Source organism: Canis aureus, chromosome 7 (assembly GCF_053574225.1).
Source record: "Canis aureus isolate CA01 chromosome 7, VMU_Caureus_v.1.0, whole genome shotgun sequence".
NCBI lineage: Eukaryota > Metazoa > Chordata > Mammalia > Carnivora > Canidae > Canis > Canis aureus.
Window position 1 is genome coordinate 28,867,317 of NC_135617.1, and position 17,140 is coordinate 28,884,456.

Genomic DNA, 17,140 nt, shown 5'->3' on the forward strand with positions numbered 1-17,140 from the left:
TATGGACTCTGGGTGATAATGGTGTGTCGGTGCCTACTGTGTTGTGAGGTATATTGACAATGAGGAAGGCTAGGCATGTGTGGGGCCAGGAAGTTTATGAGAAGTCTCTGAATCTTCTGTTCTATTTTGCTGTGAGCCTAATACTGTTCTAAAAAATAAAACCTATTTAAAAAGATGCAGATGGATTAGTAGAATTTATATTAGAAAGATGAGGTAGTTTTCACCCTATTGCATCTATCTGTTTGAAATTAAGATTTGGTGATCAGCTGAGTGTGAGAGGGAGATGAGTGTAGGAGGTGAGGAGAAATGAGAAAGTGTGAAATGGCCTTCTCAGAGACTGCGAAGTTGAATTTGCTAGGAAATCATAGTGGTAAACTTTGTAAAAGAAGAATGCCAGTGTGAGATGCATGGCTGGCTTAGTTGGAAACGCATGTAGCTCTTGGTATCATGAGTTCAAGCCCCATGTTGGATGTGGAGATTATTTAAATAAATAAACTCAAAAAAGAGAGCCAGTTTGAGATCTCTGGCCATAAATAGGAAGCGAATCTTAACATTGTTTTATAATTTTTCTATAACAGTACTTTCACCAACTAGTGGCAGATGGGATGTCTATTACCTATATTGTAGTCTTGAAATACCATTTTCTATAAAAGAAAGAAGGTATTCTTAGAGAAATGGATTATTTCAGGCCTGAAGCAGACATTTGTAAGACAACAAGGAACATTTTGTCATAACAGAGAACAAGGAGGCTGTCAAAACCTATAGTCATAGGGTGCCTGGATGGCTCAGTTGGTTAAATGTCTGACTCTTGATCTCAGCTCAGGTCTTGATCTCATGCTTTAAAAAAAAGGCGAGGGCAGCCTCAGTGACTCAGTGGTTTAGCACCACCTTCAGCCCAGGGCCTGATCCTGGAGACTCGGGATCAAGTCCTACGTCGGGCTCCCTGCATGGAGACTGCTTCTCTCTCTCTGTCTCTCATGAATAAATAAATAAAATCTTAAAAAAAAAAAAAAGCGAAAAAAAAAGACAAACCCACAAGTTAGAGTCATGTCAAAAGAATTCACAGGCCAACATGAAGAGCCTTCCACTGGCTAAGTATGGGATAATTTGAGTCCCAGTAAAGAAAATAACTGCAGTGGATTAAAGCACATCAAATATGTTTAAATCCACGAGTTCATATTAATCCAGAACATACACACAACACATGCATGTATATATACACACACGTTAGTGGAGACTCTTGAAGGATTTCAGCAAATGAGCTAGGTTTTCTTCTTCTTTTCTTTCTTTTTTTTTTTTTTTAAAGATTCATTTATTTTAGGGAGCGAGCGAGCAAGTGAGTACATGAGCCAGGGAAGGGGCAGAGGGAGATGGGGAGAGAGAATCTCAAGCTGACTCCCTGCTGAGTGTAGAGCCTAATGTGGGGCTCAGTCTCACCACTCTGAAATCATGATCTGAGCTGAAATGAAGAGTGTGGTGCTTAACCAGCTGAGCCACCCAGGTGCCCCGCAAATGAGTTCTTTATTTCAAAAACTGTTAAGAGAAGGAATCTTGCATTTGCCAAACAATAGATACGGTGAAATTTGTCTTTAAATAAGAGTCTCAGCAAATACATGAGGAATGATTGCTAGAACTGGAATATTCCATGTTGTAACTCCTAGTGAATTAGTGAATTTAGATATTAAGCATCAGCAGCTGTTAAAGTCATGTAAAGGACTACAAGATACTGTAACTAAACCAATGTGAATTTGCTCTTGGTGAGTCAGAAACTGTCCCAGGTTGAGTTGTTACACAAAGTACTTTATTTGCAGCAAATAAGATCTTGAGGAATAGCTTCCAAAGCCATGACTCTCCAAGCAAGTGTGGATGGATTTCTTTTATTTAGGGTTGAGGTAAATATTTAGATAGGGAAGCCTTGTCTTTGTAAGTAGTGGCAGGCATAAGGTCACAGATGTGCCATAAGGAAACATGCCCATATACACATTATATGTTGTTTAAATGAGGCTTGTGTTCCTCCTTGGGTAGAGATTTTAGTATACTAATGAGATAAAGGTGGTTGTGGATCATTCTAGAGGTCACTCCATGTCTATCTGCGCAGGCCCAAGTCAAGGTTTAAGTTGAAACTGGTCTGGCTGGTCTGGGCCAGCTGCAGATCTTGCCAGGGCAGTTGTTATGGCTCAAGGGGTGGTTTGGTTTCCATTTGCCTAAGAGATAAGCTGGAAAAATGAGCTTTAGGAAAAATGTGGAACAAAGGTTGGTGAGTACAAGCAGGTGAGCAGTAAAGGTTAGGTCTTGGGGTCTAGCTTATAACAGTACTGTGCATCTTCTCATAACACCAGACCATGAATTGTCTCATAAAAAATGGATATGAATCTGATTAAGCCTTTTGATTTAATTACCAGTTTCTCAAGAAGTATGGAAGAAAGACCTGTTTGTTAATCTATACCATAGGAATGTAATCAGCAAAATCCAGATTATGAGAAACTTTAGAAGACAAATTGTAGTGTCTAGGGGTAGCTTATCATTTTATGATAGAACTGTAAATTAAATGATACCATAAGAGTCAGGATAGTTGTTACTCTTAGGAGGGAATGGTTTTTGATTGGGAGAAACATGAGGAAGGCTTCTGGGATACTGACAAGACTCTGCTTTAAATGGATATTATGTACAAGGGTGGTTGCCTTATAAAAATTCATTAAGCTGTACATTGGTTGTATGTAGCTCTTTGTATTTGAATTACGTTTAACAATACTAAAGTAAAACTCTTTTTTTTCTTTTTAAAGATTTTATTTACTTATTCATGAGAGACACAGAGAGAGGGGGAGAGACGTAGGCAGAGGGAGAAGCAGGCTCCTGAGAGGGAGCCTGATGGAGGGACTCGATCCCTGGACTGGACCGGGATCATGCCCTGAGCTGAAAGCAGACACTCAACCACTGAGCCACCCAGGTGTCCCTAAAGTAAAACGTTTAAATGAGATTAAGACACTGAGATTTATTTTTAATTTTAATTTTTTTAGTTACTTGTTACACTTTCCTAGGAAATGGGGGATAGGAGGAGAGCAGTGTCAAAGTCTTCATTTGAGTCTAAGTAACAGATTGCAAACAGCAACTAAGACTGAATATCAAAGAATTATAACTTGGATGTTTGAACTTAAAAAAAAGTCAAGTATGTTTCACATAAAAGGACTGCTCAGCATTAGTCACTTAACCCATTTCTAATACAGACTCTCATCTTCAGACGGTGAGGATGTAGTAAAGTGAAATATAAACTGAAAATGCCTATTTACACATGCTTCATGTTTTTCGATGTGCTTTTATATATATTATTTAATAAAAGACTAAATGAATCTATGAGTGGAATTGATAGTTTAAATTCTCTGCATAGGGGCAGCCCGGGGGACCCACCGGTTTAGCACCACCTTTAACTTCTGCTAAAGGAGAAGAAGCCTGCTTCTCCCTCTGCCTGTGTCTCTGCCTCTCTCTCTCTCTCTGTGCCTCTTATGAATAAATAAATAAAATCTTTTAAAAAATTCTCTGCATATGATGGAGTGAATGCTTCTTTACAAAATATTCAAGGATATGTATTTTAAGAATGAGTCTAACCTTTATTATAGATATCAATACATTGTTTAAAGTAATTTCTCCCTTAATTATAAGATTCCTTTTATTTGTTTAAGGAAATAATTTTCATGAATTTGATAAAAACAGAAGTGAATTAAACTGATTTGGAAAAAAAATTTTTTTAAAGATTTTATTTATTCATGAGAGACACACACACACAGAGAGAGAGGCAGAGACACAGGCAGAGGGAGAAGCAGGCTCCATGCAGGGAGACCGACATGGGACTTGATCCTGGGTCTCCAGGATCAGGCTAAACCACTGAGCCATCCAGACTGCCTGGAAAATTTTTTTTAAAAGATTTTATTTATTTATTCATGAGAGACACACAGAGAGAGACAGAGATATACGCAGAGGGAAAAGCAGGTTTCCCATGGGGAACCCGATGCGGGACTCGATTTCAGGACCTTGGGATTATGACCTAATCCAAAGGGGAGATGCTCAACCACTGAGCCACCCAAGCATCCCTGAAAAAAAAAAATTTAAACATTCATGATATTTTGGCAAGTATGAAGTAAATTAAAACTACTTTTTTTTTTTCTTTTCTGTCAGAGGTCTCTTTATTAGTATCCATGATCGAGGACATATTGCTTCAGTTCTTAACGCATGGCCAGAAGATGTCATCAAGGTAAGTCATCTAAGTTTTTCTAGTATGGCAAATTTGTTCTTTTTCCTATTCTATAACATATTGATAATTTTCATGTTACCAGATAGCATTTGGTGTGGAGATATTGCAGTTCAAAGCCAACGGCTATGAAAGAATTCTTGAGATGTTTATGCTGAAAGGTGGTTTTATTAAAACACAGGGACAGGATCCATGAGCAGAAAGGACTGCCCTGGGATTGTGAGGAGCAATTGATTATATACTACTATGGTGTTGGAGGAGGTGAAGATGGGAAGTTTCCAAAAGGATTTTCATATACTAAAGAAGACTCACAGTATCTTGGAGGCCTGGCTAGGTTGCTTTTTTCTCTAGCAAGGCATTAACATTAAGATTGGGAGTTGTTGGAGGAATGTCACACTCTGCCTGCCTCAACTATTTGTTATTGGGCTGCAGGTTGTAAGGAAATTTAATTTTTTTTTAAGGAAATTTAATTTTATCTACATTTCCTTTTTGCCTTTGTTCTCTGCATCAGCATTTACTCGCTTTTCTAGTGAATGTCACCTAATTTATATTTCTTTGATGTTTGCATACTGGCTTAATTTTATTTTGGTACCATTTAGAGACTGAGTTTCCCTACTATTTCTATATAATTTCTCAATATTTCCTTGCCCATTGTAAATGATGATAAATGTTGAATAAATGTTGAAGTTACCCTGAATTTCTTTAAGCAAAATCCCTTTTCACATTTGTTGGGTTTAATCATCCATTAAGAATACATAAGTAGACAAAAAAAATCTATTAATTCACTTCCTATATCATTGTGACCTGAAGTAGTTCATCTGACTCTGTTCTCTCAGTGACCTAATAAGAGTAAAATAAGAATAGTATTGAATGTTTAGTAGTTTTCTGTGTGAGACACTACCTGGATTGACTCTTGTAATTATCATGATAATTCAAGTGAGGAAAGGAAGGCGAGGTGGCTACACAGCAGTGCATGGTGGTGGTGGGAACTGAACACAGGCCACAGAGCCCTTACTACTCTTAGACATGGTGCTGCTCCACTGCCTTTCTTGTCTAAGGAAGGTAAGATATACTTGTCCCTTCCTTGGGCTCTTTTTTTTTCTTCTTCTTTCTTCTTTCTTCTTTTTCTTCTTCTTCTTCTTCTTCTTCTTCTTCTTCTTCTTCTTCTTCTTCTTCTTCTTCTTCTTCTTCTTTCTCCTTCTTCTTCTTCTTCTTCTTCTTCTTCTTCTTCTTCTTCTTCTTCTTCTTCTTCTTCTTCTTCTCTTCTTCCTTTTTTTTTTTTTTAACTTTCTCTTAAGTGCCAGGCAACATTGTGCTATGTCTTAGAAGTAAGATTGAATGAACTGATGCCTTTTAGGGGTACAGTGGCACTTCAGCTGTGACTTCTGAAACATCACTCCCTTTCTTTCTTTCTTTTTTTTAAATTGGAATTCACTTTGCCAACATATAGCACAACACCCAGGGCTCATCCCGTCAAGTGCCCCCCTCAGTACCCGTCACCCAGTCACCCTTACCCCCTGCCCACCTCCCTTTCCACCACCCCTTGTTCTTTCCCCAGAGTTAGGAGTCTCTCATGTTCTGTCTCCCTTTCTGATATTTCCCACTCATTTTTTCTCCTTTCCCCTTTATTCCCTTTCACTATTTTTTATATTACCCAAATGAATGAGAACATATAATGTTTGTCCTTCTCCGATTGACTTATTTCACTCAGCATAATACCCTCCAGTTCCATCCACGTCGAAGCAAATGGTGGGTATTTGTCGTTTCTAATGGCTGAGTAATATTCCATTGTATACATAGACCACATTTTCTTTATCCATTCATCTTTTGATGGACACCGAGGCTCCTTCCACAGTTTGGCTATTGTGGACATTGCTGCTATAAACATCGGGATGCACGTGTCCTGGCGTTTCACTGCATCTGTATCTTTGGGGTAAATCCCCAGCAGTGCAATTGCTGGGTCGTAGGGCAGGTCTATTTTTAACTTTTTGAGGAACCTCCACACAGTTTTCCAGAGTGGCTGCAACAGTTCACATTCCCACCAACAGTGCAAGAGGGTTCCCCTTTCTCCACATCCTCTCCAACACTTGTTGTTTCCTGGGTTGTTAATTTTCCCCATTCTCACTGGTGTGAGGTGGTATCTCATTGTGGTTTTGATTTGTATTTCCCTGATGGCAAGTGATGTGGAGGATTTTCTCATGTGCTTGTTGGCCATGTCTATGTCTTCCTCTGCATCATTCCTTTTCTTGTGAGCTAGAATGACTAGTATTGATTCACTCTGCTCTCTAAGGCTTATGCCAGGCAAATTTAGAAGGCAAAATGTTTTTCATGACTTCTGGTCTTCCCAGTTTTTTCGCTTTTCTTCCCAAAGTTGTTTCCTTACCTTTTATCCCACTAGGTAGACTGCAGTATCCTTGGATCCAGTCCTCAGAAACTACCCCAGAGTGTTAATTCTGTGAAGCATAAAATGTCTAAGAAGGATGCTTACATTTTAGCTGGAATCTAGAAAGGATTTTAAGAATGAGTCACTATAGGAAATAGTTCTAAGGTACAGAGGACTAATTAATACCCACATAATCATAACAGTTAGGCAATACACAGTTACCTTGCTTTGTGTTCTTCCTACTAGTTCATCTCTGAGCATTTATTTTCATTAGTAGCCTACTTTTATTTTTTCAACTCTTAATATTGGACCCTCACTGATATTCCTGATCCTAACTGATATAGGAAAAGATGTTAGTGTTTGAAGCCTATATATAGCCAAGAAAGAATTCTTTTTTTTTTTTTTTAAGATTTTATTTATTTATTCCTGAGAGACACACAGAGAGAGGCAAAGACATAGGCAGAGGGAGAAGCAGGCTTTCTGCATGGATCCTGTTGTGGGACTCTATCCCAGGACCCCAGGATCATGACCTGAGCCAATGGCAGATGCTCAATCACTGAGACACCCAGGCGTCCCCAAGAAAGAATTCTTGAGACATCTTTGATGCAAAAAGGTGATTTTGTTAAAACACGAGGACAGGACCTGTGGGCAGAAAGAGCTGCCCCCAGATGATGAGGAGTGGCCCATTATATATTTTAAGTTGGGAGGGGGTTAGGGATAGCATAAGTCTCTCTTGGAAGCCTTGAGGGGGCTAGCTATTGTTGGGGAAAAGGTCATTTATTACAGCCTAATAAAACCTTAGTCAGTGAGACCCTTCAGGTGGATATTGGTGGGTTTTATACTTGGGGGATGATTGTCAACACATATCTTGGGGGGTTTAGAGATAAAGGAATTTTTTTTTTAATTTATGATAGTAACAGAGAGAGAGAGAGAGAGAGAGGCAGAGACATAGGCAGAAGGAGAAGCAGGCTCCATGCACCCGGAGCCCGACGTGGGATTCGATATCGGGTCTCCAGGATCGTGCCCTGGGCCAAAGGCAGGCGCCAAACCGCTGCGCCACCCAGGGATCCCGAGATAAAGGAAATTTTTAAAGGATTTTTATATGTTAAGGTAGACTTACAGGGTTGGGCTAAAATTGCCCTTTGCCCTTAGCAAAGTATTAACATCGAGGCAGTTGAATTCCTAGATCAAGATCACTCTGAGTATTTCAAGGACTTATCAGTGGGCTCTAAGTAATAAGGAAATTTAATAATTTTTCTTCTGCCTTTGTTTCCCACATCACTAACTATACTAAGTATTATTTTAAAAGCCTAGCATAATATCTGGCACAGAATAGGCACTTAAATGGCAGCTCTTTATTGTAATAGAATATTGAAGAAAGCACACATGAAACAAAGACAACCAATTATTAGACAATATATAATTAAACTGGTATAAATTATTAATGCCATATTCATTCAGAGGAGACTATCATTTAGAAAAGGCAAAATAGTTAAGAAATTTTTGTACCAAAGTTGGAATTTAAATTTAGCCTTTGATAACTGGAAAGGGAAGAAGATTTTATTCTAAGAAGGGGACAGATGAATTTAAGTATCCAGTACAGGAAGAGAATGGAGTGTTTTTGTGCAGAAAGTGAATTACTTGGCTGGCCTGACTAAAGCTAAGTGTTAATATGGAAATGTAGTGGGCTTAAGATTGTTTAAGTAAGAGGTGATCAAATTATTATGTTAGGTCTTAAAATTCAGAGGGATTTAGACTTGAAATGATAGAATGTCATATTTATAGATAGGAGTAACTTTCTATAAGTAATATTGAGGAAGACTCATCAGGCAACAAAGCGGCAAGAGGTGTGCATTCAGGTCCTAGAAAAGGAAAAGAAGGAGTGAAAACAGGATACATGGTAAGGGTGTCTGTGTGTGTTCAGGAGAACCCCTGTATACTCATGCAGAGTTACTAGTCAGCTAATGCCTAGGTATTAATTGACACAGTAGAATGAAGATGAAATTTCTGAAATGCAGACATTAGTGAGAGAATTATGGTTGTTTACTGAGATCATCCTGCTTTGTAACTTCATTATTGTGTGGAAGACATCCAAATGCTTTATTTTCCTTAAGTGGGAGGTGAAGTAGGTAAAAACAAAAGCCAAGGGAATGTCAATTTAATGATAAGCTGTGTAGGTGGCACATTTTTGTTTTCCAGAGGATTCCTTCACTATTAGAATTTTGTTTTCCAGAGGATTCCTTCACTATTAGAATTTATAATGTTGAGATGTTTGTGAATTAGTGTTACAAATGTATATTTGTAACAAGGCATAAGCAGATAAAATAGCAAATGTCTCAAAAACAGTTTAAACATTACTCATGGGCACCTAGGTGGCTCAGTCATTTGAGCATCTGACTCTTGATTTATGCTCAGGTCATGATTTTGGGGTCCTGAGATCAAGCCCCATGTTGCGCTCCTTGCTGGGCATGGAACCTGCTTGGAACTCTCTCTCTGCTCCTTCTCACCCATGCATGCTCCTCCCCGAAAATAAATAAGTAAATCTTTTTTAAAAGTTACTTAAATAACTACCACCTATATAAAAGCCCATGGCATATTTATATAACAAAACTAATAGCTCAGGATGAAAGGAGGGCTTAGAAAATAAAACTCAGAAAGAAGTGAATTAAAGTAACATTTTTCCTTTACATACAAGACATAGATTTAGTTTAACTTAGATGTGCTATCAAAAATAAGTGAAAATTACTGTTACTTTCAACCCCTTTTTCAAGAACGTTGAAACAGATGAAAATCGCAAGTAGCAACTCCCTGGGTCTAAATATCTTTAATGAACCTGGAAAGCATTGTATAAATTATTATCCAGATCATACCTAAGTTATACAACAATGTTCTCTTTATAAAATATCTTTTAAAAAAATTTTTAAAATAAATGCAGGCCAACTAAACTTTACCTGTATGTAAAGTAATGTATAATTACCAGCAATAGATAAAAGTACTTCTGTTCGTGATAATGTGATAAATAGAATAATGTCAAATATGTAATTGGAGTATTTGGACTTTGAAAATTTGATTTTAATTTAAAAAACAAAATTACATTTTTCTGTGGTATTTATCTTATCTTCAGAGCTGACTAAACCAGTGCTATCAAGTTGTCATCTTCAAAATAGCATAACCTATTGACCCTTTGCAATTAGACATGGAAAATTTGACAAAGGTCGGCTTTATGGGGTATGCAAAAATAATTTTCACCTGCTTTTCAGGTGTATTTATTTTAAGGCAGTTCTTTAAGAGCTGCATAATATAAGTGAACAGAAAATTAAAAAGATCTGAAAAGTATATTTTAAAATATGTTTTCCACTGTGGTGTAGGGGAAAAACATTGTATTAGGAGTTAACATACCCAGTTTCTGATTCTTTGGTATTAACCAGGTAAATCACCTTAGACAGATGATTTCAGTTCTGTGATCTTCAGTTTCCTAATCTATAAAACAAAAGAGATGGGTTCATCTAATATACTCTTAATTCCTCTCCTAAAATACCATGACCATGTATAATATTCTTGATGGTAGTATCAATAGTTACAATTTGTTGAGAATTTGTAATGTACCAGGTACTATGTATGGTAAATACTTTGTATATCATGTTCCTGTTTTATTGAATCACAGATTTATGCAACTAACTAACTAACTAACTAACTAACTAACTGTTTATTCATTGTTTACTATGTGCCAAATGCTATGCATGGTGTTGCTGTACAGTAGCAGAATAAAATAGAGTTGGTTCCTATTTTTATGTAGCTCCTCTGCAAATACCTTTATTATTCCTGTTTTACAAATAAGAAACAGAAGATTTAATTCATCCATTTATTTAAGGTCAAATGACTGACATTTTCCCAAGGGTCAATTGAAACAAGTGTAGGAGTTGAAAGAGAACCTAACAAATTGTGTTTCACAAGTTTGGTTTTGCTTAAATTCATATAATGGCCATGAATCATAGAATAAGGATGTTAGATGCATTAATTTCATACAGATATCAAATAAAATGGAAATAAAATCTCCTCATGATTAAAATGTATGTCTCATAGATACTCAAGGTTATTGGAAAGAAACTAAACAAAATTCATTAAGTCTAGTGGAAGGTTTTCAGGTAAGAGAAGTAGCAAACTGTACTCAGCATATTTCAAAAATGGCAGAACAGTATCCAGTGGCTAGAGGAGTTAAAGAGGATGGATCAACATTGCTGTGAAAATAGGAGGATGGTGCCAAGATGCATAAACTAAACATCAGAGCATTGGGGGGCTACATAGCAATCATGCATTATTTACCTAGGGCTCTCCCAAAATTATGCTCAAAGTGGATGGGATTGGTATCAAAGCTGCTCTGCATTTCACTTTAGTTTCCGCTTTGAGCTCCTGTTTCCCTGTACTCTTCCCATTTGCCACAAAGTTATTCTGATCTTTATGTGTTATACCCTCTCTTCTTCACTAATCAAAGTAATCATTTATATGTATTTTTAAAAAATGGTTTAAAAATATATACCAACTTTATTCCTTGTCTCCACTCTTCCACACTTAAGATCATATGAAATCTCTTAGATATATATATTAAATTTTGGTTTTCGACAGCTTAGTATTTCATTACAGGAGTATTAACTTCAGAAGGCAGAGACAAGGAATTGTGCCCCTGGATTTCTAAACGTCTATTAATGGCTACTTTTTCTTTCTCTTTTAGGCTATTGTGGTGACTGATGGAGAGCGTATTCTTGGCTTGGGAGATCTTGGCTGTAATGGAATGGGCATCCCTGTGGGCAAGTTGGCGCTGTATACAGCCTGCGGAGGGATGAATCCCCAGGAATGTCTGCCTGTTATTCTGGATGTGGGAACAGAAAATGAGGTAAACAATTTAAGTCTGTAAGACAGTCTGGACACCTTAAAAACCAGCACCAATTCTTGTCTTTTGAGGTTTTTTTCAGGAACTTCATAACATTCACTTCTTTTTGTCTGGTTCTCCCTCCCTCCTCAAACTCATCCCCCAAGAATTATAAGAAAATTATTCTTTCTCTTTTCCTCTTTTCTTCTCCTTCTCAATAATGTGACTGATCTTTTACCAGCTTGTTTATTAGTGTTTTATCCTTTGAGGAACACTCACACCATCATTCTATAGAGTATATGTTTTACTTTAGGAGATCATGGTTTCTTTTTTAAAATTATTGTTTTCATACTAATTAGGAACTAATCCCAAAGGCCTCACTAAGTTTAATCAGTATGAAATCTTGTTCTAGAAGCCTGTTTTAAACCTGTGGTAGATGACTTGGAATTTTATTTATTTATTTAAAGTTTTATTTTAGAGAGAGAGATTGTGTTCAGGTGAGCAGTGGTGAGGGACAGAGGGGAAGGGAGACAAGCAGACTCTCCACTGAGTGGAGAGCCTCATGGCCGACTCTACCCCAGGACTCTGAAATTATGACCTGAGCCAAAATCGAGACTTGGATGCCTAACTGACTAAGCCACCCAGGTGCCTCTGATGATTTGGAATTTAGTGTTTCTCATTCCTGTATCAATATTTTAGAATCCTAAAGTTGTATATCAGTACGTATTTTTGCTCATCCTTTATTGCTAATATTTAGGTTCAGTTATTGTGACAGATACTAGAAATTAAAGGTAGAATGTATACAGTTTTTATAGTTGTTTTCTTCCCTCCTAAGGCAATTAACCCATTGATAGTAGAATATTAACTTGAACAGGTTTTATATTCATTAATAGAGAAAATTATAATATCTAACTTCCTATATATGCGAGTGCTCATTTAACCTTTATAAAGGGAACATTTTGATAAAAGCATGCTGCTTATCTGATATATTCTTTTTCAATACTAATAGAAATGACTTAGAAATTATCAAACCTGACATCTTTGAACAATCATCCTAAAATTACATATGCATATTGAACATTAAGATTTCCTCTTTATTTTTTCATATATTTTAAAAACATTCTTCTGTGATAAATTACAATAACATCAGGTATAGTTTCAAATTACAAAATCTGGATGTGCTCAGTCCATTAAACATCTTCCTTTGGCTCAGGTCAGATCCTGGAGTCCCAGGATCCAGACCCACATCAGGCTCCCTGCTAGTGGGGAGTCTGTTTCTCCCTTTCCCTCTGCCCCTCCTCTTGCTTGTGTTCTCTTGCTTACTCACACTATCTCAAATAAATAAAACCTGTAGCATTACAGGTTCTGTAATCTGTAGAACATCTTAAGAATTCTAGGGAGAGGTGAAGAGGAGTCAGGAGTGATGGGAAAGGCATACAAAAATGTAAGAATTCAGTTTTAAATTTGGGCTTTTGCTTGTTTTTAAAAGATTTTATTTATTTATTTTTAATGTAGTCTCCGTACCCAGCAGGGGCTCAAATCCACAACCCTGAGATCGAGAGTCACCTGCTCCTATGACTAAGCCAACCAGGAGCCCCAAACTTGGGTCTTTTATTGAGATGTTGTCAATGTAATGTCGACATAGAGAAAGTTACAATGATGAAACTATAACACTGGGTATTTTGCACTGATAGATTGTATTTAGTTATAGGAGATACTTTATTTCACGAAAAGAGGTCTTAAAATTGTCAAATTGGCTAGTTGTCTTGAGTTTTCTCACATTATCTGATAGTATTCTTTTTGCATGCAGGGCTTTTACATTTATTCCATTTCTGTCCTGTATTCTACCTCCTCAGCCTATAGAATCCATATCCATTGATCCTTCATCAAATTTCTTACTTTGCCTTGTTGTAAATCTTGCTTTCTTTTGCCCTTCTCTCATTAAAAATGCCTGGTGCTTACTACATTTGAAAGGTATTCAAGTTACTAAATTAGAAAATAATCTGATAATTTACATTATCTTGTTATTGAAATGCTATGTGTTATTTCTAGAGGTTTTTGCTTATTGCCAGTGGAGTTTTGGAGATATTAGGGGAAAAAATGAATAGTGGAATTTTAACTCTTTGACAGGTCAGTTTTTAGCTTGAGAGACCTTTTCAAAACTCTTAAGATTCCATTATAGATTTAATTGAATTAGATAAATATTGAGAACCTACTATCTGTTAAGGCCTAAGCAAAACCTAGGTGATAATGGAGTTAATAATTTAAGATCTTGCCAGCAAGATGTTCTGAATCAAGAAAAAGAGGTATATATGTAATTAGTTTCAAAATATATTAAATGCTTTGATACGGACATTTGGCAAACCATTAAGGGACAATTAGCAAACCATTTCTCTGCCATTTACAATATATTGTTAGTCTCTATATTACTGTTATCTGCTTATAACTCCCATTTTTCTATAAGTCACATTTAGCAATGGTGAAACTGTATATTAATATCTGAGCAGCTAGAGTTCCTATTTTAAAAAGAGTAAATTATTTGTTTCTTTTAAAAAGATAACTTTGTTTTGTGTAGAGTTAGCCAAACTACAAAGTCCTTGCAACTGTCTTCCCTTCTGAGACCCAGCTGTGTGTTTGGGAGGAGATTCCCCAAAGCTAACTCTCAGGCTTGATAATTCCCTAAAAGGATGCACAAATCTCAATGAAACGATTATAATCACAGTTATGGTAGATTAAAATCAGCCAAAGCAAGAGATGAGTAGGGGAGAGAGTCTCAGAGGGTTCCAAGTGTGAAGCTTCTATTTTCCTCTTTGTAGAGACAGGGCAAGTTACCTGTGGTATTAATATGTGAGGTTGGTCTGAACCCCCACTGCTCAGAGTTTCTATTGGGGCTCCATTACCTAGTCATGATTGATTCATTGATTGCCCACATGAACCCAGGTACCAGTTTGATTACATTTGAATCAAAGTCCCTCAATCCAGGTCACATGGTTAGTTTTTCTGGCATGGCTAGCCTACACCTTGTGACAATTAGTTGGGGTTCCTAGGCTGTTAGATGAAATAGTGAGGTTCTATCCAAAATGGTTGAATGCTTATGAACCATGTCACCAGATTTATGCAAGCAATAGAGAGAAATAGAAGAGACAAACCTACAAAAGGGAAAATAGGTCTAAATTTTAATGTTAAATTAATTAGAATTCAGTAGAATTTGACTTAATTTAGTAGAATTAATGAACTAATTCAGTAGATTTAAGTCAAATCAAATAGAATTCAGTTTTAAATTTATACAAGATTATGAATTTGATCATTCAAACTTTTAAAAAATTTTTTATTTATTTATTCACGATAGACAGAGAGAGAGAGAGAGGCAGAGACACAGGCAGAGGGAGAAGCAGGCTCCACACCAGGAGCCTGACGTGGGACTCGATCCCAGGACTCCAAGATCGTGCCCTGGGCCAAAGGCAGGCGCCAAACCGCTGAACCACCCAGGGATCCCCTGATCATTCAAACTTTTAAGGAAAAGTAGCTCCTATACATTATAAAATGTTCTAGAGCATATTAAAATTACAGCTTCCCATTCCGTTTTATGAAAACATAACCTTGATATCCAAACCTGGTAAAAAAAGATATAGCATATAATAAGAAACTGCTAATTTGTCTCATGTTTACCCATGTTCCTACCTTTACCACTTTCTAGGTGTGTAATCTTGAAAAAGTTACTTACCTCTTCTGTGCTTTAATTTCCTCATGTAAAATGAGTACCTATCTTACATAGTTGTCATAATTTAATGCTCTTAGAGTACTCATGATTGTGATTGGCATTTTGTAAGCACTTAGTAAATTTTAGCTTATATGAATGTAGATGTAGATATTTATGAATGTAGATGTAGAAACAAAAATTCTTCATAAAATATTGGCAAACTGAACCTTGCAGGATACTTTTTTTTATATAAATTTATTTTTTATTGGTGTTCAATTTGCCAACATATAGAATAACACCCAGTGCTCATCCCATCAAGTGCCCACCTCAGTGCCTGTCACCCAGTCACCACCACCGCCCCCACCTCCCCTTCCACCATCCCTAGTTCGTTTCCCGGAGTTAGGAGTTTTTCATTTTCTGTCTCCCTTTCTGATATTTCCCACTCATTTTTTCTCCTTTACCCTTTATTCCCTTTCACTATTTTTTATATTCCCCGAATGAATGAGACCATATAATGTTTGTCCTTCTCCGATTGACTTATTTCACTCAGCATAATACCCTCCAGTTCCATCCACGTCGAAGCAGATGGTGGGTATTTGTCGTTTCTAATGGCTGAGTAATATTCCATTGTATACATAGACCACATTTTCTTTATCCATTCATCTTTTGATGGACACCGAGGCTCCTTCCACAGTTTAGCTATTGTGGACATTGCTGCTATAAACATCGGGATGCACGTGTCCTGGCGTTTCACTGCATCTGTATCTTTGGGGTAAATCCCCAGCAGTGCAATTGCTGGGTCGTAGGGCAGGTCTATTTTTAACTTTTTGAGGAACCTCCACACAGTTTTCCAGAGTGGCTGCAACAGTTCACATTCCCACCAACAGTGCAAGAGGGTTCCCCTTTCTCCACATCCTCTCCAACATTTGTTGTTTCCTGGGTTGTTAATTTTCCCCATTCTCACTGGTGTGAGGTGGTATCTCATTGTGGTTTTGATTTGTATTTCCCTGATGGCAAGTGATGTGGAGCATTTCCTCATGTGCTTGTTGGCCATGTGTATGTCTTCCTCTGTGAGAGTTCTGTTCATGTCTTTTGCCCATTTCATGATTGGATTGTTTGTTTCTTTGCTGTTGAGTTTAGCCGGATACTTTTAATATCAAAAACTATTCAAACTATTAGCAGCTTCATAATTCTTTTACTTTTAATTTTAATTTTTAATTTTTATAAAAAAGATTTACTTATTTTAGTAGAGACTACTCACATGGTGGGGGGAGGGGCAGAGCAGAAGAGAGAGAGTCTGTAAGGAGACTCCATATTAAGTGCAGAGCCTGAAATGGGACTCGATCCCATGACTTTGGGATCGTGACCTGAGCCGAAACCAAGAGTCAGATGTTTGACTGTGCCACCTGGGTGCCCTTTAGAGACTTTCTTTTAAAGAGTTATCAAGACACTTGTTATCAGTATTCTCTTTGATTGTTCAGAAAGTGCTAGCCTTTTTTATAAGACAAGAAAAACAAATGGGATAGTTGACTGATTGGAAAAGACCCAGTTATCATTATTTATAGGTAATAGGTTTATTGATGAAACCCAAGAAAATCAAATAACAATTATCATGACCAAATTAGATCCCTCAGTAAGGTGACTGCTTGCAAAATAAATATTAAAATTTCAACAGGTTTCCTAAGTATTTGTAATAACTAACAAAAATTGTTTCATTTGCAAATTAGCAAGAATAGTTTATTCTGCTGATGTTATGTGGTATTCAAATTTTCTAAGCAAGGAAATAGTGACATTTGATTTAGTTAATCAGAAGAATGATTTTTTTACAAGTATACATCTGCCTTGTCTTTTCCAAAAACTAATAGAGGTATGCTGTATTTATAAAGCAGAATATATTTTTGTCATTTCCTTAACTTTTGGGACACACAAATCAACTGTAGTCTATTA

General features: G+C 36.9%; 1 protein-coding gene across 4 annotated transcripts in view; it reads left to right on the plus strand.

The window, feature by feature from the left end:
• ME1 (malic enzyme 1) overlaps positions 1-17,140 on the plus strand; it is a 213,043-nt gene that overhangs the window by 88,028 nt on the left and 107,875 nt on the right. For all 4 annotated transcript variants that reach the window (XM_077903231.1, XM_077903230.1, XM_077903233.1 and 1 more), the window contains exons 4-5: positions 4,171-4,246; positions 11,356-11,517. In XM_077903231.1, coding sequence (XP_077759357.1) covers positions 4,171-4,246; positions 11,356-11,517 — 238 coding nt within the window. The remainder of the gene's footprint in view (positions 1-4,170; positions 4,247-11,355; positions 11,518-17,140) is intronic.